The sequence below is a fragment of the Zonotrichia leucophrys genome, chromosome 26 (assembly GCF_028769735.1).
Source record: "Zonotrichia leucophrys gambelii isolate GWCS_2022_RI chromosome 26, RI_Zleu_2.0, whole genome shotgun sequence".
Lineage (NCBI taxonomy): Eukaryota > Metazoa > Chordata > Aves > Passeriformes > Passerellidae > Zonotrichia > Zonotrichia leucophrys.
In genome coordinates, this window is record NC_088195.1 from 544,295 (window position 1) to 569,769 (window position 25,475).

Genomic DNA, 25,475 nt, shown 5'->3' on the forward strand with positions numbered 1-25,475 from the left:
ACAGGGAGGGATAGACGCGGGGTTTGGGGTCTGATCCCAGGGAACAGGGACAGGAGCAGAGGGACCGGCCTCAGGCTGGGCTCAGGGTGGATTTTGGGGGAATTTCCCCGTGGAAAGGGCCGACAGCAAGCAGGGTGACTGGGCTGAGGGTGTTTCCAGAGGGAGATGATGCTGCACTGCTCACACGGGACAGGACAAGAGTCACCAAGAGGTCATGGAGCACTACCACGCCACAGGGCTCAGGAGCAGCACCACACCTCCTTCACCCCTTAAAAAGCTTCTCTTGAAACACAACACTTCAAACAATTGGTTTATTTGTTTAGAAAAGCCTGAAAAGAAGGAACTGTAACATTGATGTGAAGTACACGTGCAATTGGCAAGAAACAGACAAAATGCGGGAAGGGGAAACGGAACATGAATGGAAACTGCACATAAATGGGAACAGCACATAAATATCCTGACGGGGTTTTTGTCACTGAGGTTTGTAAGTGACACACAGGGAGGATCGGGTCAGGAGTCCAGCACAGTCACTGGTCTGGGATCACTTCATCTGCCCCAACCCAACTATAATTCAGCTCTAAACTGCACACTCCAGAAAAGCTAATGTCAACAGTCAGTAAATTTCAGGGCTTTCTTTCCTCATTAGGAATGTACAAATACCCCAGGAGGAGCAGTCCCTGTATGGCTGCGATGCCCAAACATCGCATGCCTGTAACTGAACCTGCTCCAGTTCTCCCTCTCACAGCTTTGTGCGTGCAGCAGAAATGAACACACAGAGCAGAATTTGGCTTCCAGGTACAATTTGTGGCTGCTGATAGCGATCTGTAAATCGCTGTTTTTATGGCTGCAGAGGTGTCTCCTTCCCTGGGGACCACCGTGAGCAGGTGAATCAGGTGAATCTCTGCAGGCAGGGTGATGTCTGAAGGATTTCCACACTTGTCTCTGCAGGACTTGGCAGCCCCAGCATGAGAGGCTCGGGCACAGGGGGACAGTCGGGGTGACAGAAGCAGCTGCCTCCAAGGATGCTCAGCACTCGTGGTTGAGCAACTTGTTTATTCAGAGTAAAACGTTATCGTGAAATCTGTGAACTTAGGAAGTTACTGCTCAATGTTTAAAAACATGAGGCCGTGTCTGGAAAACAGGCAGGGGCAAAATATCAGCAGTAACTTCTGTTTTAAAAGCTGTGTAAAAACGTATTCCTGTGGGCAGAAACTGCAAGGGATGCAATTCCTTTAACAGGCTCAGTGTACATGGAAATGTTTGAGCATTCTGCAAGGCTTTACCTCAAATTTCATTGGAAATTAAAGCTTTAGCAACCTTTGCCCCAAATATCAACACATTTGCAGCTTTTCCCACTGAGCACTGACTGAAGAGTTTTATTGTATCCAAGAAATCACACACTTATCTCTTTCATGGCTCGTGGAGCATCTTCCAAGCTTCAGAACAATGAGGGTCCAGGCACACTGAGGGCCTGACTCAGCAGGACACAGCTCCTGTTTGGTGTGAGCTCTGCCAAGGGTGACTTTTTCCCCCGTTTTCTGCAGGTTGGAGTGGAAGCTGATAACATTTGTTGCTGAGTCAGACTTTGCAAGTACTTGAAATTAGATCTGAATGTGAACCTGGTTATGAAATGATCAGAGGAGGAGAAGCAGGTCCAAGTTCAGCTGAAACCAGAGGCACTTTTCTTGGTGGCTCCCGCAGGGAATAAACCTGGATCTCAGTTCCTCCCAGCCCAATCCTGCCCTCCTCCAGGCACACAGAGCTGTTTCACTCCTGCCTGCCCTCATCTCCCATCAGCAGTGGTTGCAGGTCAGCAAATCCAGGCTGTCAGCAGGCTGTCACCTGCCGTGTCCACACCTCGTCTGTCCCGGGGCGTTTCCCCATTTCCAACAACCCCATCCTTGCAGGGACATCCCCAAGTGGCTGACAGCACAGGGCTGTGAGGCAAAGAGAATGGATTCTCTGCATCCTGTCACACACAGGACACCCCTGGAATGTCCTGGACACAGCCCAAGAAACCCAGTGACCCTTCACACTGCACTTTTATTGGAAAATGGTGCCATTTATCACAGCCCATCTATTTCTACAAAACAGGAGTTGCCACAATAACTTTCCCTGCAGTCTAAATCCATTCATATTAAATTACACCAAGATTTCTCTCCCCTTTTCCAGCTATATGGCAGCAGTAAAAGACTGAAAGGAAAACACTAATTTATCCCAGAACCTGCAGCAGGATTGCAATTTCTCACCTGCTCGTGCAGCTGAGTTGCAGAGGTTGCACTGAGCCTTCTGCAGGCAAATTAATGTGAAGAAGAATCCCTCAGGACTTCTTTTATTCCAAAACAATAATTGCCCAATTGGATAAATGATCACAAGTTCAGCTGATGTAAATATGTAGCTAAGGCCCATTTGCTGATTTAATGAAATTCAGAAACAATTTGTGATTGCATAATGACCTTGGATTCCTGGCTGATAGAATCAGAGGGCTGGCAGTAAATGAAAGTGGGTTTGACACCATGCAGCTAATAACACGTTATCCTTTAGCTGTGGCTGTCACAAGTGAAGGTGCTGCTCCATCCTGGCCTGCCCTCAGTGTCTGAGCTGAGGCTGCACAGGGAAGGAGCTGGTGCTCTCTAAACTCACAATAACCATGCTTTAGACTCCACTCAGGGAGGAACCGGGAGAAAAACGCTCACTCCAAAGCCCTCAACACAAGCCTTTGAAGTGCAAGCACAATATTTTCTTTACAGATGAGATTGCAGTGTATCATTATGAATAATGACTAAATGATGTAATTAACAGTGAGCACCCACATGGCTGCCAGCACTGCCCTGGCCGAGGGTCACCGAGCTCACACCTCCCCTCCCACGCTGGCCCTGCCAGGGATCTGAGCAGAACGGAGCATTTAACACCCATTTAAGCACCCCAGGCTCTGCAGGACAGGAGATCCCCAAGCCCTGAGCCCGTTCCCGGGGCAGACAGGAGCAGATCCCCTGCACAGCCCATCCCTGTCCCACTGCAGGTCTGTTCCAAGCCCACTGCCTGCCTGCCTGCCTGCAGCTCCCAGGTAATTAGGCTGTGAGCTGAGAGCTGTGGGATGTGGGGAGGGATCCCGAGCAGGGCTGTGCCAGAGCTCCAGCAGGTTTGCAAGGGGAGAGCCTGGACTGTGGGCAGCCACAGCACGAGAGGCCCGAGCAGGAAAAACTGGGACAGCCGAGCTCAGCAAGGGCAGTAAAATGTGTTTTTCTTCACTGACAAACGTTGCTCACTGCTCAAAGGCAGCTGCAACCACACATTCTGTGTTACCCAACTCCTTCCTGTGCAGGGGCCAGGCACTGCTCACCCCGTGTGCCTCCTCCGTCTCTGGGTGCCAAACCTCCTCCTCCTCCTCCTCCTCCTCTGCCTGCTGCTTTCACCCATTTCACCCAATTCAGCTGCAGCTCCCTTTTCCCGCATCTATTCTGTAAAATCCAGGCAGCAGAGTACGGGCAAGTTGGGGGAAAGGAAAGGAAAAACCAAAGATAAAATGAAAGATAAAATGAAAGTGACTGCAAGAGGATGTCAGAGACATCCTTTGCCTGGGTTTGTGGAACCCACACATTGAGACAAACAGTGCCTTGAAATTAAATGTCATATATATATTGAAATTAGAGAATGTCTAACCCAGTAAGTAATCCTTCCCACGTCTCCTTTCATGGGGTTTCAACACTTGTTTTCTTTAAACACAGTCACACAATGAGTGTATTGTAGCCAAGGGGCAATTTTTGATTAGCAGGTAAAAGCAGTAATCCAGGCATTTGTCTATCAGCTCCTGGAGCCCGGTGAGACCCCTGGAGGTTCCTGGAGCCCTGTGAGACCCCCGGAGGTTCCTCGTTCCCTGTCGCAGTTAATGAGTGGTTCCACTCAGGGTCAGGCCCAGTCTCAGCCAGGGTCAGCCCCTCTGTGCCCCCAGCCAGCAGCACAGCAGGCACAGGGCTGCAGGACAGGGTCTGTAAAGGCATCAGCGAGGGAATAATGCACTCACCTGTACCTGGAGAGGGGATCTGTGTTCCCGATTAGTGCTGCTCTGCTGTCCTAAGAGCACTGACCCATGGCCCAGCCTTGGAGACCCTGCAGCACCTTCATCCCTCCCGCTCCCAGGGGTTGGCCTGTCCAAAAGCAGCTGTGTCAGAGGCAGCTCCTCAGCTCCTTTGATAGCTGCTCCACTGTAATTATGATTGCACTAGCACTTAGACTCCTGACAGCACTCTTTGTTTTCTGATTGCTTCCTGCGCACAAGTGCACAGCCCTGGCCTGGAGCCCCTTTCCCGGCAGGAGCAGGTATTTTCCTTGGGGAGGGCCGGACCCAGCGCAGCAAACGCTGAACGGGCGGGAGCAGGAGGCCCCAGTGTCTGCTCAGAGCCGAGCTCCCCTGCCAGCAGCGTCGCCCTGGCTCCCAGCTGAGTGTCACAGCCCAGCTCTGCTGCCAGCTGTCCTCCTCGGCGGGTCGTGAGTCACTTCCACTGCTGAGTGACTCACAGGCTGTGCCTGGGAAGGGCTGCATGCATGTCCTGTGTGCCTGCCACCCTGCCCTGTCCCCCTGGGCAGGGACAGCGGGGCCACCGCCCCACCGGGGCTGGCAGGGCACCCTGGGGCACTGGGCATGCTCAGGGATCTCCTTAGGCACCCTGGGCATGGTCAGGGATCTCCTTGGGCACCCTGGGGCACCTGGGCATGGTCAGGGATCTCCCTGGGGCATCCAGGAATACCTGGGCACACTCAGGGATCTCCTTGGGGCACCCTGGGGCACCCTGGGCACACTCAGGGATCTCCTTGGGGCACCCTGGGGCACCTGGACACGGTCAGGGATCTCCCTGGGGCACACAGGGGTTATGGAGAGGCTCCCCACGAGCTGTCAGTGCTGTCAGTGCGTGGCTGCAGCCCAGCTGGAATCCCAGTGACATCCCCGAGCCGTTTGGGTGTGCTTTGGCTCCCAGCACTTCCCTGTGTTGCCCTTTGAGAAGGGAGTGTTTGCATAAATAGCAGCAGATGCATCTGCAATCGCTCGTCTCGCAGCCCGAGTGCAGCCCTGGCAGTGAGCAGGGAGGGAGCAGCGGCATCTGGAGTGGGAAATGCAGCAGATGGGGCTGCAGCCGGCCGGGCTCCATGGGCTGGGACTGTCCCAGCACTGTGGCAGGGATTGGGGAAAGCCTGAACCCCTGAGAGCAGCGAACAAACGTGCCAGGGATGAGGGCATTATCTGCCAGATCTCACTTTACCCTAAACAAACAAAAAGCGTCCCAGGAGCTGCTGCCCGGTTCGATAAAGCAGGATGGGAGCTGAGCTGCTGGGCTGGCGGGGGCCGGCTGCTAAGGTTGCCTTAATGACAGAAATCTCCACTTGTCTTTCCAGAGCTACAGAAACCGCAGAGGTATCAGAGCCTTTCATCGCTTGTTTTACTGCCTGGGCTGTGTGCTGTGGTGAGGAGCCGCATTCCAGACTGACGGCTCCTCCCGAAGGCTCCTGTCACTGCCCAAAGGCTCCTGCCACCCCCGATGGCTCCTGTCACCCCCGATGGCTTCTGTCACCCCCCCGATGGCTTCTGTCACCCCCGATGGCTCCTGTCACCACCGCTGTGTGTGCTGCGGGCACGTCCCTGCCCCAGCAAGTCCTTGGTCACTGGAGCAGGTGATTGGGCACCTTCCCACCCCAGCAGCTCCTTGGACATCCCACCATCTCTCTGGGCACCCACTGAGCTCCTTGGGCACCCACTGAGCTCCTTGGGCACCTCCCCACCCCAGCAGCTCTCTGCCCACGCTCTCTGCTCCGTGCTCGGACCCTGGGCAGCCCAGCAGAGCTTTGGCTGCTGCCAGAGGAGCCAAGCCCAGCTCAGCAGTTTCACCCCCGTGTTTGGATGGGATGGGGTGGGAGTGACGGGGGCTGAGCAGATGGAAACAAAGACGTTTTATCTCTGTCCCCGTCCTTCGTCCTGCCCCACGTGCGGTTCCCATGCAGGGGCTGTGCCAGCCCAGGGCTGCACAAGGGCAGAGCTGCATCCCCTCAGCCCAGGAACACGGTGCTGGGGTTATTATTTACCTGGGAACACGCTCCCTTTGAATTCCCTTCCACTGCAGTGATGGGATTCCTTCAGACAAACCTTAACTCCAGGTACGTCATGGTGAGGCTCCAAAACTTGCAGCCAGTGTTTCAGAATATTTTATTTCCCCCCAAATCCTGGCAATGTGTCATTAACAAAATAATTTTCTACAGCAATGAGAGCTCTGTGTGTGTGTTTTGTTGTTAGGAAAAATAAATTCCTTTTTTTCACTAAGGAACCAAAACCATCTCTGAGTTAACTGCAGAACTTGATTTCTGCCATCCATCATGGAAAAGGTTGGATCCAAATATACATACATCAAAAATAAAAAGGTACAAACAATGCTTCCTTCCTAGAGAGCTTCCCTGGCAAACCTGGCCCCCAGAGCCTGGCTGCCTCCAGCTCATCTTCCTGTGGTGGAGCCGAGCTCTGGGGACAGCCCAGGCTCCTCTCAGGAGCTCTTCCCTGAAAATGGATTGTTTTCAGCCCATCCTTGATCCAAGGAGGGCCCAAAGGCTTTCCTGGCTGCCCTTGGTGTGGGCTGAGCCTCCCTCCTTCCTCCTCTGCCCCTTCAGACACCATGAACTGAGCCCAGGGCAGAGGCAGCGAGCTGGGGGAGCCTGGGTGGGGTCAGGGTGGGCATTGGGACCCCTCTCCTCTCTGCTTTGGGGCCAGCAGCTCCTTCCCTCCCCAAGGGCCCGTGGGGATTCATTTGTCCATTCGGAATTGCAGCTCCTCAGGGAAATCCTCAGCTCCCACCTGCAGGGGATTAGAGCAGCCACAGGGCCAAATCCCCGTTCATTACCCGGGTTAGGCTGGGTAAATAAATCCTGTTAAGCCATTGGGGCCACGCCGGGCTTACCCGGACAGAAACGGCAGCGCTATAAATAAGGGCTGGCTTTGATTAGGGAAATAAAGGCAGGAAAAAAGCACTTAAAAGATATCCAGAGGAAATGTAAGCTCTCCCCCCCAGTCATGCTGGCAGTGATGAATTAGTCCACGAATGCCAGTCAGAGAGTGAGTCATGATTCATAAATAAATTACAACAGATATTCATAGAATCATAGAATATCCTGAGCTGGGAGGGACCCACAGGGATCACCAATCCAGCTCCTGGCCCTGCACAGGATGACCCAAAATCTGAGGAAATACCTTGGAAATAGGAAATACCTATTCATTTAATCTGGGACATTTGTGACCTGAGATGCCACTAAACACTCGAAATTCAGAGTAACTCAGTGACCCTGCATCAAGCACACATAGTTGATAGAGCTGATTCCTGGCAGTGTGCACTCAACCCTTGCAGGAGACAAACTGCTTTGGAGAAGCTGCTAGATGGGTTTTACAGCCCCTGGGGACAGGCAGGGCAGTGGCAGTGGGTGCTGCCTGTGCCAGGTGAGCTGTGCCCTCCTGAGGATGCTCATTGGTGAGATAATGGCCTTTCCTCCCTTTCTCTTCAGAGCAAGGCTGCCTTTGCAGTGCTGTGCAGTTAAACACTTTCCTGGTGCTCAGAAATAGGAGCTGGGAAGGGAGCTCAGGGCCTTGGCTTTGCTGTTTCACCCCGTCCTGCCTCCCCCAGCCCTGCTGCACTGAGACGCAAAATTATCAGCGGAAGAGTTTATAAAATGTCAAAACAGTTTCTCTGCTGTCAGCCAGACAATTTGTGCAAATGGAGCCTCTCTAAAGAGCCTCCTGCCAGCTCCGAGCTCCCTTTCATCTCCCCAGGATTTATTGAATGCCATTTCCATGGAATTGTAAACCAGTCCGTAAGGAAGAGCGAGGATGGAAAGGTGTGTGCTGTGCAGTGGGGTCCTGGATCTGCTGTCGTTGGCAGGGCTGGGCAGGGGCTGTGGGACACAAACCCAGGTGATTTCCTCCCCTCACATGCAGGAGGTGGCTCTGCACGGTTCTGCATGGCTCTGAATGGTTCTGCATGGTTCTGCATGGCTCTGCACGGCTCTGCATGGCTCTGCACGGCTCTGCATGGCTCTGCACGGCTCTCTGATGGCTCTGCACGGCTCTCTGATGGCTCTGCATGGCTCTGCAGGGCTCTGCACGGCTCTGCACGGCTCTGCACGGCTCTGATGGCTCTGCACGGCTCTGCCCCAGGCTGGGAGGGCAGCTCTGGGAATGGAACATTCCAGGCAGTCCCCAGTGAGCCAGGGCAGCCCCCTGTCCCTGCCAGCCCCGGGTGATGGGAAGGAAGGGCAGGATAACCCTGGCACGCTGCTGCTGCCCAGGCTGGCACGGATCTGCCTGTGCACAGAGGGGCTGGCATCAAACAGGGCCCTGTGCCAGCTCAGCCCACAGCCACACCCCAAGAGAACCCTAAAAACTCCAGTTACAGTGCAGTTAACTCTAAAACACACCACAATTTAACCAGCCCAAGCCCCTGTCGTGCACCCCAGCCCTGTTTGCAGCTGGAGCTCCAGGGCAGCCATGGGGAGCAGGGTGCGATCCCTCCCAGCAAAGGCACTGGGCTGTACTGGTTTGGCTGCCCCAGCTCCTCCCACAGGGACTCAGCAGGAGCAGCAAACTCAGCTCCCTCCAGCTCTGGGGCTTTGGGACCAAATCCTCGGGAGAACCCGAGCCCAGCACGGCTCAGACTCAGGGAATGGGATGTGGAGGGGAAGAGCTTTCCAGATCTGATTCCTCTGACAATTTGCTCTTGACAGCAGCTGAAATCATCTTTGGAACCAGCCCTGCATTCTAAGGACAGTGAACTCTGCCTTTCAGCACAGCTCTGTGTGCCAGAGGAAGGGTTCCTTCAGGTTTGTGCATCTCTGAGAAAAACCAGCAGCGGTTTTCCAATGCCACTGTGCCCCCATTGGAGGAACAGGGGAAAAAATCCCAAATGGGGAATTTCAGAGGGAAACCCAAAGGGTTCTGCTCCTGCCCAGCCCTTCCCAGCTCTGTGTAGACCAGATTAACACTCCTTTTACCATGCTGGGGAAACTGAGGCACAGTGACAGGACGCTGTCCCCCACGCCAGGCTCCATTCTCTCATTCTGTTCATAATCCAGCAGCCCACAGTCACCCAGCTGTGACTCTGCTCCACACTCACATCCTCCCTCTGCTGCCTTCCACTTCCTTCCAGGCAGGGAAGGGCCAGGACAGAGCTCACCACTCACCACTGCTTGCTTTAGGAGTTCCTTGGGGTTTTCCCTATAAAGTAAACGTTGAATTCTGAAATCCAGAGAAAACCTCCTGCACACCCCCTGGCACAGGAGCAGGAGCTGCTGGGATGTGAGGAAAGGGGGCACAGGTGTGCCAAGGCAGGGAGGTGCCTGTGGCTGGGACAGGCTGGCCCTGTGTGAGTGGGGACCCCCGAGCCCCCCGTGCCAGGCAGGGCCCCTTGGGGGGCTCACCCTGGAGAGGCTGCCCTGTGCTCCCCCCAGTGCCCCAAACCCCCCCAGAACTAAGACAGACTGGCTGTTGTTGACTCACAGGATAAGATCATTGTTGTGGGACATTTTTTTTTCTGTGTGTCACTTAGACATGACTTTTTCCAGCGAATTTGTTCTCCTCCCCTCCACCCCCGGAGTGAAAAGGGAATCTGTGCTCAAAGCTGCAGCTGAGGTTGCAGAGACCTTCCCTTCCTGATCCTTATCTCACCAGGATGTAGGAGGATCCCTCGGGAGGAGCTGGAAGCCTTTCGCTGGAGCCATCCAAGAACAGAGCTCAGCCTTTAAATGGCAAAACCATCGAGTGCTGGGGATCCGAGAGCTTTAACCCCATCTCAGGGTGACATCCCCGGGACTCTCCCGATCCCAAACTGCCCGGCACGGAGCCACCTCAGTGGATAACAAAAAAACCCCTTGGAACCCCGACCTTGGAGCCCCAGCCTTGGAACCCCAACCTTGGAACCCCAACCTTGGAGCCCCAACCTTGGAACCCCAACTTTGGAGTCCCAATCTTGGAGCCCCAACCTTGGAGCCCCAGCCTTGGAATCCCAACCTTGGAGCCCCGGCCTTGGAACCCTGACCTTGGAACCCCAACCTTGGAGCCCCAACCTTGGAACCCCAACTTTGGAGCCCCAACCTTGGAACCCCAACTTTGGAGTCCCAATCTTGGAGCCCCAACCTTGGAACCCCAACCTTGGAACCCTGACCTTGGAACTCCAAACGTGGAACCCCGACCTTAGAACCCCAGCCTTGGAACCCCAACTTTGGAGCCCCAGCCTTGGAGCCCCAGCCTGCCCCAACGCTCCGCCTGCCGCCCCAGGGCACAGGGAGAGCCCTGCCCGCGCCGGCACAGCAGAGGGCACAGCTCATCCTCCTGCGGGGACACGGGAGTCGCCGCAGCCGGGCTCTGTCAGGGTTAGCACAGGAAACAGATGCTGCCTGCTGAGGAAGCACCTGAGCAGCATCAGAGCGCCTTGTGCCCGCCCCGGCAGGAACCTGGAGGGAACGGGGGGTGCTGGCTGGAACCCCCGATCCGGCCCCAGCTGGGCTCGGGGGCATCGCCCTCGGACACAGTGTCCCCATAGAAGCACCTGCCTTGCAGGGAAGGGCATGGGCAGAGGCAGAGCTGTTAAATCCGAGCTGCAGGAGCAGATCCGTGAGCCCCTGGGCAGGGGCTGCTCCATCCTCTGGCTCCAGCTCCGGCTGCCCGCTCCAGCCAGGCCAGGGAGGAGCCTCTGCTCCAGCACCCGCCCTCTGCCTCAGCAACTTGCCTTTCTTTCTCGTTATCCTGCTCTGGTTTGATTGGGAATTAATTTTTCTCCGGGTCAAGTCTGTTTTCCCTGTGTTGGTAACACAGAGTTACTTCTCCCCATCCTTACCTTCACCCTTTGGTTTTCAAGTGCAGCCCCTTCACCACCCCGCAGCTGATCTGCCTCAGAGTGACAGTGAGGGACAGAGTCACTGCATCCCTGAGCTGCCCCAGAGTGACAGTGAGGGACAGAGTCACTGCATCCCTGAGCTGCCCCAGAGTGACAGTGAGGGACAGAGTCACTGCATCCCTGAGCAGCGTGACAGTGAGGGACAGAGTCACTGCATCCCTGAGCAGCCTCAGAGTGCAAGTGAGGGACAGAGTCACTGCATCCCGACCTGCCTCAGTGTGACTGACAGTGAGGGACAGATTCACTGCACTGATAAGTGCCCAAGCTGCCCCAGAGTGACAGTGAGGGACAGATTCACTGCATCCCTGAGCTGCCCCAGAGTGACAGTGAGGGACAGAGTCACTGCATCCCTGAGCTGCCCCAGAGTGACTGACAGTGAGGGACGTTCACTGCACTGATAAGCGCCCGAGCAGCGTGACAGTGACAGCGAGAAGAAGCTGCACTGATAAGTGGCCGCTTTGCAGCCAACTGCTGTTGCCACTTTTGCACTTCCAAAGGGGCTTGAAAGAGGAACCTGTGGAAGGATTTCTTTATAAGTTGCTGGTAAGGACGTTGGGAGGACAGTTCTCCCTTCCACACGGCTTCCCAAGGCACCGTGCTGGCTCGAGGCTGCTGGAGGGATGCAGTGAGCTCCAGAGGGGTCTGCAGAGAGGGGAGCAGCTCCTGGTGCTGAGATACCAGCAGATATCTGATTTGCTGCCCGGGTGCTGAGGTCATGAGGTAGCACAGAGGTGTGGGTGTCTGTCAGAGCCCCGGAACAGGCGAGCACAGCCCGAGGATCCCAGCGTGGCCGTCGATGCTGTCACGTTGCTGCAGCTGCAGAGCCCGGGATGCCCAACAGCAGCCTGGCCCTGAGCAGCCTGGACGGGATCTACATTGGCACCGAGTGCCTGCTGGCGCTGTGCGCCACGCTGGGCAACGCCCTGGTGATCTGGGCAGCGCGGCTGAACGCGGCTTTCCACAACACCACGCTCTATTTCATCGCCTCCCTGGCGCTGGCCGACGCTGCCATGGGGCTGCTGGTGATGCCCCTGGCCATCGTGGTGAGCCTGGGCATGGCCATGCCCACCTACGGCTGCCTCTTCGTGTGCTGCCTGATGCTGGTGTTCAGCAACGCCTCCATCCTGTCCCTGCTGGCCATCGCCATCGACAGGTACCTGCGCGTCAAGCTGCCCACCAGGTGAGGCTGCCCCACCCTGGATCCTCTGCCCTCCTTTCCAACCTCCCATTACTGTGAAATGGGTGTTTGTGCCTCGGAGCCCACCTGGGATGGGCTTTCTGGAGAGCTGGGGGTGCTCAAGGAGCAGCTTCTCATGAGCTGGGTAACCATCTCAGCTCTGTTATCCCCGACCAGAGTGCGGTCACAGGATGCATCTGTGGGCAGAGTGTTATATTTTCAGCACTTTTGGTAATTGCACAGGATGCTGTGTTATAGGGGTTTTTTTTAGGTTTCTGATGCTTGTCTTTTAAATAAAATTCCTTTTCGTATTTGCTGAAAATACAAAAGTGGTAACAAACTTATTAACAGTTAACTCACTGTTAATTGGCCTCACTGTTTACATTTAAATGAAAAGTACACAAGCTAGAAAAGCAAAGCATAACCTCAAGCATCCAAGAAGTCATTTTTTTATAAAAATGGGAAAGGACCTGTGGAGCTGTAGAATTAATTTTAGCCCTACAAATGGCATAAGCCAAATAAAAAGAGGAAGGTACATCCAAGGAAGCCAAGAAATGAGATAGGACTTCCAAGCGCAGCAAAGCAATATCCTGGCCAGAGGAGAACTAGGATCAGAATGAAACAAGAAATAAAATAGGTTAAACATCCAATTTTAAACAGGGGAACTTTAGCACAGTTCCTACTGATGCTGCAAAGTCACTGCTTCAAATGAGGAGGTGGGGCTTGTGTCAAGATAAAATTTGGGTTCCTGCAGTACCTGAACAGGTGAGTTCATCCTTAACTACCTTGAAACGCTTCTCTTTAACATGACCTGGGATTTCTTCCCCTTCTTTCCCAGATATAAAACAATCACCACAGAGAGGAGAGTTTGGTGGGCCCTGGGGCTGTGCTGGTGCCTGTCCCTGCTGGGAGGGCTGGTGCCCATGTTCGGCTGGAACAAGGCAGGCCCCAGGAGCTCCAGCTTCCTCCGCTGCAGGTTCATCTCCGTGATGAGGATGGATTACATGGTGTATTTCTGCTTCTTCCTGTGGACCCTCGTGCCCTTGCTCATCATGTGTGTTCTGTATGCCGAGGTCTTCTACATCGTCCGCACCAAGCTCAGCCAAGGAGTCAGAGGGGCTGGGGCTTTCTACGGCCACGAGTTCAGGACAGCCAAGTCTCTTGCCCTTGTCCTGCTCCTGTTTGCAATCTCCTGGCTGCCTCTGTGCACTATAAACTGTGTTTTCTATTTTCACCCTGACTCTCAGATCCCCCCATATTTGATTTACTTGGCGATCCTCTTATCCCATGCCAACTCTGTCATGAACCCCATTGTCTATGCCTACAAGATAAAGAAGTTCAGAACCACGTACCTTTTCATTTTAAGGACTTACATCCTGTGCAAAAAACCAGAGCCAGCCCTTGCAGAGCAAACAACAGACCCAGAGTCATAACAGAGGCTGAAGCAGCCAGTGAGCACCAGAATGTTGATAAAGCACCTGGCTTTGCCAAGAAACTCCTGGGAAATGCAGCAACCGGTGGGTCTGAGGCTGCTCCAAAGCTCCATGTGAATATATGCCTTTATGTAATATAATTTCTAAACACAGAAGATGGAAACTTTTTCTGATTGGGGGTTTTGGGTTTTTTTAACATGAGGATTGGTTGAGTTGATTGAAAAACAGGATAAGTTCTTTGCTGTTCATAATCCAGCAGCTCACAAGCTCTCTGACCATTCTTGTCTGTCCATTCAGACTAAACTTGAGTCTGACCAGCTTGTGCTTCAGCCAGTGTTGTCACGTTTTCATGAGTAATAATAAAGAGTAGATGGATTTTATATTAATTCTGCCTGCTGAGTCCTCCCATGACCAAAAAACCCTGCCCAGTTTCAGTTGATGTCCTGCCTGGGATGGCTCAGAAGTGGCAGCAATTGTTACACCACATGGGTCAGACTGGAAAGAGGTTGTTAAAGGCCAGGCTCTTTTCTTTCTCCATCTCCAAATAACGAAGCCGGGGCCCTGCTGGGTGTGCGGGGCTGGAGCAGCACAGGGCACCCCGGCAGCCCCAGCCCAGGCTGCTGCTGCCATCAGGTGGCATCTCCAGCCCTGCTCTGACACTGCCAGCCCCGCAAAATCACCCATGCACAGGGAACGATTTTCACACTGCACTTAGAACACCGTGGGTAAAAACACCTGCATGAACATTCCCGGGGATTCTGGCTGTCACTCTCTGATTGTGCATTTCCTTCATGGGAGCCAACCAGGAAGCACAGATTTGCATCCAAATGTTTCATAATCATCACTTCAATAACAGAAAATAACTAAGCAGAACACTTGGCAATCAAAAAAAAAAAAAAAAACAGACCAGAAAATGTTGGAGTTGGTGACAGAAAAGGGAAACACGAGGACACAGATATGGATAGATGCAGAGAAACATTTTCATTTCTCACGTCTCTCTGGTGGTTCTCACAAACGGAAACTGTACAAGGCAGGGAGATTTATACAGATGAGGAAATCCTGTATCGAAACTCTCCATTTGCCCACAGCTGTTGGCAGCCAGTTTGAACAGGAGACAATTTCCTGCTGTAACTACAAAAAGAGCTGTGTTACAGAGGGCATGGGGGCATTCCCAGGGCATTCCCTCGGTGTAACATCCTCGTGGCTTTTGATGTCCAGAAAGTGGGATCGTTTTTATTCCATTTGGAGCTTCCTCATCACACAGGCTGTGGTGTCCTGCCCCGCTGGAAGACCACAGTGCTGTAGGTCACTTCATTCTGAGGATGTGAGAGAAGCCACAGACATTAGAGAGTGCATGAACACTGCATGTCAGCAGGGATTTCCCACTTGTGACTTGTCCTCAACACCACATCCCATTAGCAGCCTGTCGTGCATGGGAAATTGCTAAATGCTGGTTCATCCCACTGGCCAGGCTGGCTCAGGGTAAAGTCTCCTTTAGGGGCTTCCAAAGAATTCATATCACAGAGGAAAACTGCAGACATGCTCCCCCTTTAAAAAGATTTCTCCTAAGCTGCCTCATCAGTGGTTGAGCCCCAGAACCCCTGAAGTTGTCAAAAGAACTGCTGAATAACAGTTGAGTCTCAAAGGTGCCTTTTCTCCCTCCCACCCCAAATTAATATTTACCACACTATCAAGAATGTGAAATATCTGCAAGAAGTATTAAAATGACAGTTGTGACATTTACCTGGGTGTTCCTAACAGATTCCTCAGCTGCCATCTGGGAGAAAGTTTCCTCTTGTAAATTTTGGTGGCATCTTTTAGACCCTAGGAAGGAAAGGGATCCCAGTCTCAGGTGTTTGCAAGGGAGGGCAGAGGGTGACAGGCAGGTGATGTGTAACCTCTGGCACACACCTGCACAGCAAAGTGGCACTTTGGGCTGCCCAGTCCCTGCCCACCTGCTGGAAGTGGCCAGGATGAATTGAGTGCAGCCAGGGTTAGGATGAGAAAAGGCCACAACCAACAGAAAGCCCCAGAACTCCTCAGTGGCAAAGTTAATTCTTTCCTGAAAACACCACTGGGACAATTCACGAGGAGTTACTGCCAGGGGTGAGCTGTTCACCAACACACAATCATTCAAGGCAGACATTATTTGAGCCATTTCTGCAGCCACCATCAGTCTGCTGCTATGCCCTCGACTGTGTCACTCACTTTTTCTGAAGAGGAAGATGATTGCAAAAACCAGGACAGTCAGGAGGATGCCAGAGATGAAGGCCAGTGACATGTACAGTATTTCATCGCTGTTGATACACAGGAAATCCTGTCAGAATCCCCAGTTTCAGCAGAGGGATTGAAGCACCAGCAGTGCTCAAATTAACCAAGCTTTATGGAGTGCAACATTTATCCCCAGCCCCATGAGACTAACGTGTGTGTCTGCACTGAGCATCTCTAGGAACCCCCATCCAGTGCACAGAGCAGGCAATTCTAACCAAACTTAAACCCCCAAGATGTTAAATATGTGATATATAACCCTTCCCTTGCAGAAGAAAGCTGCAGTCTCAGGGAAGTCTGGGTTTGAAATCAGGAAATAAAGGTGCAGTATTTACTTATTAATCCCACATCTGACTTCTGCAGTTCTGAAATCATCTGTAGGGGTGTGGGCAGTGGTGGGGACAGGGACAGTAGGGCAAATGGGTCCTGATGTAACTGCAATAGAAAAAAAGAAAAAGGTTATTTTAGAATGTGCAAATCTCTCCAGCAGTACTACAAGCAACTAGAAGCACACGGGGGGCTGTGTCTGTGCAGCCTGTCTGAAAGTGGAAGCAGCAGACAGGAAAATTCTGCTGCTCAGATGGTGACTGTGGCAGGCAGCCCATGGCAGCCATGCAGCTCTTCCCCAACCACCCCCAGGGCTGAGCCCCCCAGAGCAGGACACCACCTCAGTCAGCAACACTGCAGCTAAGGAAATTCCCTAAAATATAAAATACCTGGAGCTTCTTTTGAGGACCCGCCTCCCATTTTCTCAGAGCATTAACTGACAGGAACAGAAGCTGAAAGAAAGGCAAAGAGTTATATTTATATACGCATACAAATTTGTTATCCTCTTCTAACTCAAAAGACTTGACTTAGTTTCTATCCATTTCTTGGAAATCTTGTAGAAGTGGCACAAAGCCACTCAAACCTGGCAGTTCCTCAGCACCAGCCCCTGTGTCTTGTTCCTGTACACAGAGTTCACTGCTCCCTGCACAGCGCCTTCTCCACCCAGAAAATGGAGGATATTTAATAACTAAAAAGCACCTACAGGACTATTTTTGCAGCAGTTAAAACCCTGTGAACATTTTCATAATCAGAAGCAGCTTTGAAAAGTTCCTCCCTTGATGTTTTTAAGTTAAATTGACTTTTCCCACCAGAACAGGAACAGTAACTTTCTCCAATTTGTGTGTGCAATCTTAGAGATAGGGATTCTAAAAGATATTCCACTACAAAATCCCTGCACTGGCATTTCTCACCACATGCTTTGCAAACTGTGGATTGTGAACAATGTGAAAATATTCCAACAACATGAAAACAAACACCCCGTTCTCTGCTGCTGCCGCTTTTCCTCCTGCATCCCATTGTTGCCACATTCCAGAGGAGTCAAGCCATGAAACCTCCCAGTTTCCCACACCAAACCTCGCAGAGTGTACAAGAATAAAAGAAACAAGAAATGATATGGCTCCATCTTACCTCCCACCATGGAAGTGCTGCTGGAAAACTCCCCAAGTGTCAGCACACCACTTTAACCACTTGCTGTGTGAGAAGAATCTGTCACACGAGCCAGAAGCTCAAATGTCAGTCAGACGTGGGCTTACACAATTGTGGAAGTTAAGCAACTTCACTTTTTTATTTAAATTGTCAAACAACAGGAAACCATGAAAGACACCTGCATTCTCTGGAGCTGTTAGTCTAAAAAAGGAAGGCAGCTTCAGCTTAGGTTGGGCTGAACAAGGTTCTTGCCTCTAAAGAACACCATTTTGGTGAACTGAGGTACTGGAAGTGTAGGAAAACTGTTTCTTAACCCCACAGAGAAATGGGATTGCAGGCAGCCCCAGTCTGCCCACTTGGGTTTATGGACTCCATAAATCACAGCACACACAGGAGGAGTTTATTTGTCTGTGTGCATTGCTGGGATTTTTGAGTTTAAACTAATTCCTTCAGGGAAAAGTTTCCCATAAAATGAACAGAATGATGGAAGTCCAGAAAAACCCTTTTGGAATACACGTGCCCATGTCCCATTTCAGACTGAGTACACACACATGGCCAGCTGAGGGCGTTTTTCGGGAGCCTTTGACACATTTCCTGCACCATCTCTTTTCCCAGAACCCAGACTTTCAACACGTCACAAGGCTTTATGGTGAAAGGGAGTTTCCAGCTCCTTTGGAGAACAAGAACGTTCACCCAGAGCCCCTCCCAGCCCATGGCAAGGTGAATGGGAGCACAAACCATCCTGATTTTAGAACGTGTGTACAAGGACAGCAGGTATCTGGGGCTGCTATCACCCAGAGTTCTAACACAGGGATCAAATTCAGCAGCAGGATTTTTCTCTGTATCTTTGGAAGTGTTCCTGACCAAACAGGAATCCAACAGGATCTCACACACTGTGGTTCCAACTCATCCCCCACCACAAACCAGCTGTAGTGGCTGCTGTGACCATCCAGTGACTTCAAACAGACAGGCAGGAACTGAAAAGACAGCAAAGGAGGTTTTTTGTCTGTTTAATGATATTTCAGAGTCATACAGTATCCAAGAGGAGGTATTGGGACATGTCAGTGGGCTCAGACTGCTCGCATAGTTGCTTGGGCACTCTTGGACAGTGCCTTCAGGTCCATGATGCACTTGGCAATGCTTTCCTTCTGCTGCAAGAGACAGGAAACAGCCTTCAGGGACATTTCAACAAGAAAATAGACATTTAAGTGCATTTTAGATAAACCTTTTTAGACCTCTAAGTTGCTGCTCAAGAGAGATGCAATTATAGCTCATGAAGTCAGAGATTCACATCCACTAAAGCACAGATTCCTGGAATCCCACAAGGTTTGAGTTGGAAGGGACATCAAAGACCTCAAAGGACTGGATCCAGTCCCACCCCTGGCCAAGGCCACCCATCCCCTCCTGAGCCAGGATCCCTGAACAGCAAACCTTTGTGCAGGCTAAAACGCAAAGCAGGCAAACCCCAGCAAGTACCTGCTGAGGTGTGATGCTCTGAACAACGCTCTTCTCCACCCACTGGATCATGTGGTCCTGCTCCTTCTGCCGCTTCAGGTTCTGCAGGGCCACCTGGTAGTCCAGCCTCTTCTTCACCTCGTTGTACACGGTCAGCAGGCGCTCCCGGTAGTTGGCTTCCAGCAGCATTGCGATGTTGTTCTGCAACACAGCGGCACACGGGCTGGAGGCTGGCACAGAGCATGGTGCGTGCAGCACGGTGTGTGCCAGGGGCCCAGCAGGGCAGGCTGCCCTGGCACTGCAGCAGTGCTCACCCGCTTGGCATCGAAGAGGTAACTGCGGCCCTCGGCCCTCCACTGCTCCTTCTTCTCCTCCTCGATGGCCGTCTGCAGCGTCTGGATGGTGTCGTTCTTCATGGCCAGAGCTGAGGCCATCTTCTCCTGCAGGAAAGAAAGAGAGGACTCCATGCTTTAGAGGCAAGGAAAACCAGTGTTCTGCAGTTAATGCTGCAATGCTGCACTGAGCTGTGAGAAACGTCTGTGTGAACTGCCCTGGGCCAGGGCTGAGGTTATGCCAGCAGAGGAGAACGAGGGCTCACAAGCAGTCATGGAATCCCAGGCTGGTTTGGGTTGGAAGGAGCTTAAATCCCACCCAGCGCCACCTCCCACTGTCCCAGGCTGCTCCAAGCCGTGTCCAGCCTGGCCTTGGGCACTGCCAGGGATGCAGGGCAGCCCCAGCTGCTCTGGGCACCTGTGCCAGGGCCTGCCCACCCTCCCAGGAAACAATTCCTGACCAACATCCCACCCATCCCTGCCCTCTGGCAGTCTGATGCCATCTGTACTTTAACAAAACCCTTCCTTTGCAGACTAACAGCTGCGAAGTCAAACTGCAGTTTCTTCATTACCTCGTTAAGTTTGTCAGCAAAAGCTGCCACCTGAGGCCCAAACTTCTTGATGGCATAAACGATGACTGTGAGTATGCAGGCAGCTGCTGCTGTCTCGTGGTTCACCACGTAGATCTCCTTGGAAAGGAAGTAGAGCAGGAGGCCAGTGCCCAACATGTAGGGCCCTACAGGAGAAATGAAGCAGCACTACTTGTATAAAGCACAAGAGTATCAGTAAACTCAAATATCTAAGAAGGAGAAACTTTAAAGGCTCACAAGGTCAGGAGGAAGTGTTCTATTCTACCAGGACAAAAAGCAGAGCACCAATTCCACCTGGCAAAGGTGCCACAAGAAATCTCAATAAAAGTGGGAGCAGCTTGCACCTGACATGGGACCTGCTGCTTCTGCTCATTCAGAAACATGCAGAATTTAAATTTTTTAAGGACCATCAGGCAACTAAATCTTTCTATAAAATCAAGCTCACGGAATTCTTTCAACCATTAGGTGACTAACTTTAGAGCCAGAGTCCTACAGCGGCTTGTTATTCACAACCTGCACCTGCAATATACTCATTTTGAGTAATATTTTACCTTTTCAGCAGCCAGAACTAGTGAACAGAACTATGTTAACATAGCTAAAAATGGTAAAAGTCTATATTAACCTGTCACTCCTGTTTTAGGGTACAGAAACTGGAAAAACTCCTCAGGGATCAAACCATGACGAACTTCTCCTCCCTTCTCAGGCAGAGGTGGCACAGGAGCCAAACTCTGCTGAGTTGTGTGCAGTGGTCTTGTGGTGTGCAACACCCTGTGAAGAAGGAGAACATTTCCATTATGATTCTTACTTAAAAAACAGACAGAAACCGTCCCCCAGAGCACCCGTAGATGAGGCTCAAGCACATTTCCAATGAAATAAGCAGTAACGGGTGAGGCAGGGCACAGGGTGCCCCATCCCTGGCCGTGCCCAAGGCCAGGCTGGCCCTGCTCTAGGGGAAGGTGTCCCTGTCCATGCAGGCGGTGGAACTGGATGAGCTTTAAGGTCCTTTCCGCCCCAGACCCGTCCGTGATTCGAAGAAGGAGGCACTGCCTGGACACACCTCCCCTCACAAGTGGGCGGGACTAGATAACCTCCACAAGCTCCTTCCAGCGCCCCTGCTCCACACTCCCGCAACACAATGAGAAAAACGCGAGACGAAACCCCACAATGACGCCGTTTAAGCCCAAATCCCGGCCGGTGCCCCCGGTACTCACCCCACGGCGACGGGCGGCGGCAGCGCCCTGAGGGCGGCGGGGGCTGAGGGGACAAGAGGGCAGAGAGCGCGTCAGGGCAGGGCTCGGCCGGTACCCCCCGCCCGCCACCCGCTCCCCCCGGGGGGCGGCACTGCCCGGGCTCACCGGCGCGCAGGACGAGGCGGGACAGCATGGCAGGGCACGGCACGGGCTGTGAGGAGCGGCGGGGCAGGAGGAGCGGCGGCGCCGAGCTCGTCCCGGTCCGTGACCGCCGCCGCCGGGCGCTGAGATGGCGGCGCGGCTCTCGCGAGAGCGCGGGCGGGGCGGGCGCAGGGCGGGCGCTCTCGCGAGAGGAGGCGGCGGCGGGAGACACGTGGGGGCACGGCCGGCCCCGCCGCCGCCGCCATGGAGGAGCCGCTGCCGCCGCCGCCGCCGCCGCTGCTGCCCCAGGCGGCCCCGCCGCCCGCCCCGCCCGACGGCGCGGCCCCCGCCGTGCCGCTGGATGGGGACCCCGCGGCCGAGGCCGCCGCCGAGTGGAACATCCCGCCCAACGCGCCCGCCTGCATGGAGCGGCACCTGGAGCGCGCGCACTACCGCGCAGGTAGCGGGGCGGGGGGCGCGGCGGGCCCGGGGCCGGGGAGCGCTCCGGGGCGCTGCCCGCGCTTCTCCCCGCGCCGCTCCCCGCGCCTCCCCTCGTGTCTCTCCCGCAGACGGGGCCCTGCTGCTGGGCGCCTCCGGGCTGAACGGGCGCTGCTGGACCGGCTCGCTGTGGGTGTTCGCCGAGCCCCGGCGCGCCCCCAGCGAGGGCTTCTGCACCGCCGGCGTGCAGACCGAGGCGGGGGTGGCCGACGTGTGCTGGCTGGCTGACAGGGGCATCCTGGTGGCCTCCGACTCCGGTAAGCCGTGGGCACGGCCCCATCCTTCTGGGGTGCGCCTGTCCCGTCTGCTGAGCTGGTTGTTCCCTCCGTCCCTTCCCTGAGGTGTGCGGCCCCTTCCCCTGCTCAAAGGTGGGTGGGTGTGCCTGTCCATCACTCAGGTGAGTGTCCCTGTCACTGAGCTGGGTGTCCCTGCCGCTGAGATGGGTGTCCCTGGCCATCACTCAGCTGGGTGTCCTTGTCCATCACTGAGCTGAGTGTCCCTGCCACTGAGATGGGTGTCCTTGTCCATCACTGAGCTGAGTGTCCCTGTCACTCAGGTGAGTGTTCCCCTGCGTCCCCCAGGTGCAGTGGAGCTGTGGGAGCTGGAGGAGAACGAGAGCCTCATCGTGAACAAGTTCTGTAAATACGAGCACGATGACATCGTCACCTCAGTGTCGGTGCTGGCCGGCAGCAGCCAGGCTGTCAGCGGGGGCAGAGACTGCTGGTGAGTGTGCCCAGCCTGGCATCCCTGTGCCCAGCCTGGCAGCCGTGTGCCCAGGCTGTGCTGGGCGCTCACTGCTCCCTCTCATCCACAGTGTGAAGGTCTGGGACATCCCGGAGCAAACGGTGCTGCACTCCTACAGAGGTGAGTGCCAACACACCCCTCTCTCCCTTTTATAATCCCCTTGATGTCCCACTTTGACCCTTTCCCTGGAGCCCTTGTCTGGCTCCCTCAAGCTCAGGGCTGTCACAGGGACTGTGGCCATGGCTGGATCGGGCAGCTCATCACCTTGGTAGGAGGCAGTTGCTGCTGCTGAGCAGGAGTTATCCCTGTCTGGGCATAACTGTTAAACTGCTGTGCCTCTGGAGGGCCTTGGGAATATGTGGGAAAGTTGGATCCAATCTTTGAGCCTCTTTATCCTTTTGTGCTTTTGGTAGCTCACTCCGATGCAGTGACATGTGTGGCTTCCTGTCCTGGTAAGGACACTGTGTTCCTGTCCTGTGCTGAGGTAAAGCTCACTCTATTCTCTAAATCTACCCCTTTTAAATGAAATTTAACTTTAGGTATTTACAGTTTAATGTACTAGAAGCCACCTGACATGTTGCAACCTGCCTCCCTGTGTTATTGCAGTATTTCGGTCTGATAAATTTGTAATCAGTTTGCCAAGCTGATTCCTACAGGTTTGTTTCAAATTTTGGGAGCTCCTAGGTCTGTCCTGGGGATGACTGAAGGCTGCACTTGGTGACAGCATCATTTTAGCCCATAGCAAAACACAGGGTCATTTTGCCTGTGAACCAGCAGTAAATCTGAATTTATGCCACAAAGAAATTGTAAAATTCTTCTCATTCCTTTTGGATTTCTAGGACAACAGAACTTTACTCTGGGACACCAGATGCCCCAAACCAGCTACCCGAATTGGTATGTGTCTGTGTGCAGTCACTGCTTCTGCATGAGCGTGTTGGAATAAATAAATTATTTTATACCTTTTAACTCCAAATCTAATGATTGGAGTGCTTGTTAAAACCTGAGGAGGTATAACACTGTCACAGAAGTACAACAAGCTTAAAACACTTGTCCTGCTGCAGTAGCAGTGCTAAAGGAAATAGATGAGGAATGTCTTTGTGCTGCCTCCTTCCACTCTCAGCCCAGTTTGTTCCCTTGCAGTTTGCAGTGCCTGTAATTACCTCCCTACCTCAGTCATGTGGCATCCACAGAAAAGTGACATCTTTGTCTTGGGTAAGACCCTGCACTCCCACCAGGCAAGCCAAGGTGGTTTGCACAGGACAGTTTGTGCTGTAACCTCGGTGCCCCTCTCTCCCAGGTGATGAAAGTGGAACAGTTGCACTGGTGGACACAAAGAATCCTGACTCTGCCCTCAGCGCTGCTGTGCACACCCAAGCCATCACAGGCTTTGCTTTCTCTGCACACAGGTACTGGCGATTCTGGCACACTAAGTGGCTCTGCCTCCCTCAAAAGCCTTAGTTCTTCTTGGGTGAAACCTGTGAGAGTGCCAGTTTTGGTCTTCTTATCCAGGAGATGGTAGCAGAGAATAGAGTAAACCAAGCAGTGTCTCACTTCTGATGTGTGAATGTCCACAGCAAGAATTCTGCAGCTCCAGAATTACTGACCCACACTGTGGGGACTTTTCTAATTACAGTCACCTCTGATTAAAGAAGGATCACTGCTTTTCAGACTCTAATTGAGTATTGAGTAATACTAATTGAGTATTCCCACTTAGTGTGCTGGCACCCTGCCAAATAATGGTGAAAACATTTTTGTGAGATTTTTGTGAGTTCGTTTGCTGAACCTGGGTCTGGATGACTAAGAATCCTGCTGTTCAGAAGTTTGTCCCTAAAAGTTGTTGTGTTTGCTGGTTCTGACTGTGCTCTCATCTCTCTCCAGTTCACCCTTACTGGCTTCCATCAGTGAAGACTGTTCAGTTGCTGTTCTTGACTCAGACCTCTCAGAGGTGTAAGTACAGACGCAATACTCACTGCTGTTGTCTTCTCGAGTTAATTATTAATACACAGGATAGTTTGGGGTGGAAAGCACCTTAAAGATCATTTATCCCACCCTCTGCCACGGGCAGGACACCTTCCACTATCCCAGGGTGCTCCAAGACCCCTCCAGCCTGGCCTTGGGCACTTCCAGCGCTGGGGCAGCCACAGCTGCTCTGGGCAGCCTGGAGGTGAAGATGTTCCTAAGTGGAGGAGCATCATCCTGACAAGCCAGCAGTTAGGGATTGCACAAGCCCAGTAGTCTCTAATGATGGCTAATGGAGTGTTGGTGTTTTCCAGGTTCAGAAACCATTCTCATCGAGACTTTGTAAAAGGCTTGTCCTGGTCTCCTTCAGATGATGCCTTGCTCACTACAGTTGGATGGGATCATCAGGTTTTACATCACACTGTCCCCCTACCAGCTGGTGAAGCTTCTGGAATCAACTGTGTAAAAGAATAGTTTTATAAACTCGTGGTCCAAGTTCCTTGCTGGCATCACTTTGATTCTGCTGAAGTCGCAGGTGTGTGAGCTGGAGCGGGGTCTGGTGTCTGCCTCCAAGCTTGTGGCTAAGAAGGTTCCTGTAGTAATTTTGAATTAGGCATAAGTTAGTTATAAACCAAGCTTTACCCTCTCCTCAGGAGTGGTGGCTTCTCCTGTAATAAAAGACTTTGGTTTTACTCAGAAAAAAACTGACTTTAGGCACAGAGGAGACTTGGAGAGACAGGGAATTAGGTGTAATGAAAAAAGAAATAAAGTCAAAAAGACTTGATCCTTTCCTCAGTTCTCCAGACTACCCATGGAAAATTCATAGAAGCTTCTGGGGGAGGTTTGCAACACACCTCTTGCTGGGTAGATGTGAGAGCCTCACCCTTGAGCCAAGTTCTTTGCTCTGTAAATCAGGTGGAATGAAAATACCTGCTGGGATCCAGGGGTGGAAGGGTTCCAGTGTTGTCCTTAATGCAGCTCGTGGTGGGTGGAGAGGATTCAGCCTCAGTACCAGTGGGCAGCCTGTGGTGTGCACTGGTGTAGAATACGAGTGTTTGGTGTAAAATACCAGTGATTGGTGTCGGGATGTAAAGTGAGGATCCCTGCAGTTCAACACTGGGATGGTGCTGGAATCCTGGTGTGCCAGGAGACACTGGCAGGGGCTGGAAACAGGAGAGAGTGGCTGCTGTGCTCTTTGACACCAGGGTTCATCTCCTCTGTGCTGAAGGAACGCCCTCAAGGATAAGAGCTGTGAACAGAAGGTTTATGTGGGGTAAAACTGGACCAAGGACTTCA

At 52.9% G+C, this 25,475-nt stretch overlaps 4 protein-coding genes across 5 annotated transcripts; 2 read left to right on the top strand and 2 right to left on the bottom strand.

Moving 5' to 3' along the window:
• Positions 1 to 11,749: 11,749 nt before the first annotated feature.
• ADORA3 (adenosine A3 receptor) lies at positions 11,750 to 13,529 on the top strand. Its single transcript, XM_064733131.1, has 2 exons — positions 11,750 to 12,099; positions 12,935 to 13,529. The coding sequence occupies exons 1-2, from the start codon at positions 11,750 to 11,752 to the stop codon at positions 13,527 to 13,529; spliced, it is 945 nt and encodes a 314-aa protein (XP_064589201.1).
• Positions 13,530 to 14,526: 997 nt separating this feature from the next.
• Positions 14,527 to 16,777, bottom strand: LOC135458226 (transmembrane protein C1orf162 homolog). 2 transcript variants are annotated; one of them, XM_064733244.1, is made up of 6 exons: positions 16,708 to 16,777; positions 16,514 to 16,576; positions 16,133 to 16,232; positions 15,738 to 15,826; positions 15,274 to 15,353; positions 14,527 to 14,845 (listed from the first exon to the last, which is right to left on the bottom strand). In XM_064733244.1, the coding sequence occupies exons 2-6, from the start codon at positions 16,542 to 16,544 to the stop codon at positions 14,786 to 14,788; spliced, it is 360 nt and encodes a 119-aa protein (XP_064589314.1). In that variant the 5' UTR covers positions 16,545 to 16,576; positions 16,708 to 16,777; the 3' UTR covers positions 14,527 to 14,785. The 2 variants fall into 2 exon arrangements, with proteins under 2 accessions (XP_064589314.1, XP_064589315.1); XM_064733245.1 differs by having other exon boundaries at positions 16,514 to 16,753.
• Positions 16,778 to 18,264: 1,487 nt separating this feature from the next.
• ATP5PB (ATP synthase peripheral stalk-membrane subunit b) lies at positions 18,265 to 21,151 on the bottom strand. The gene is made up of 7 exons (XM_064733250.1): positions 21,003 to 21,151; positions 20,859 to 20,901; positions 20,270 to 20,415; positions 19,630 to 19,793; positions 19,040 to 19,165; positions 18,747 to 18,926; positions 18,265 to 18,421 (listed from the first exon to the last, which is right to left on the bottom strand). Exons 1-7 carry the CDS (start codon positions 21,028 to 21,030, stop codon positions 18,341 to 18,343), a joined length of 768 nt encoding a protein of 255 aa, XP_064589320.1. The 5' UTR covers positions 21,031 to 21,151; the 3' UTR covers positions 18,265 to 18,340.
• An 86-nt stretch (positions 21,152 to 21,237) lies between these two features.
• WDR77 (WD repeat domain 77) lies at positions 21,238 to 24,970 on the top strand. Its single transcript, XM_064733190.1, has 10 exons — positions 21,238 to 21,438; positions 21,548 to 21,733; positions 22,058 to 22,199; positions 22,291 to 22,340; positions 22,634 to 22,704; positions 23,060 to 23,114; positions 23,361 to 23,432; positions 23,518 to 23,626; positions 24,099 to 24,167; positions 24,494 to 24,970. Exons 1-10 carry the CDS (start codon positions 21,243 to 21,245, stop codon positions 24,651 to 24,653), a joined length of 1,110 nt encoding a protein of 369 aa, XP_064589260.1. The 5' UTR covers positions 21,238 to 21,242; the 3' UTR covers positions 24,654 to 24,970.
• Positions 24,971 to 25,475: the final 505 nt, after the last annotated feature.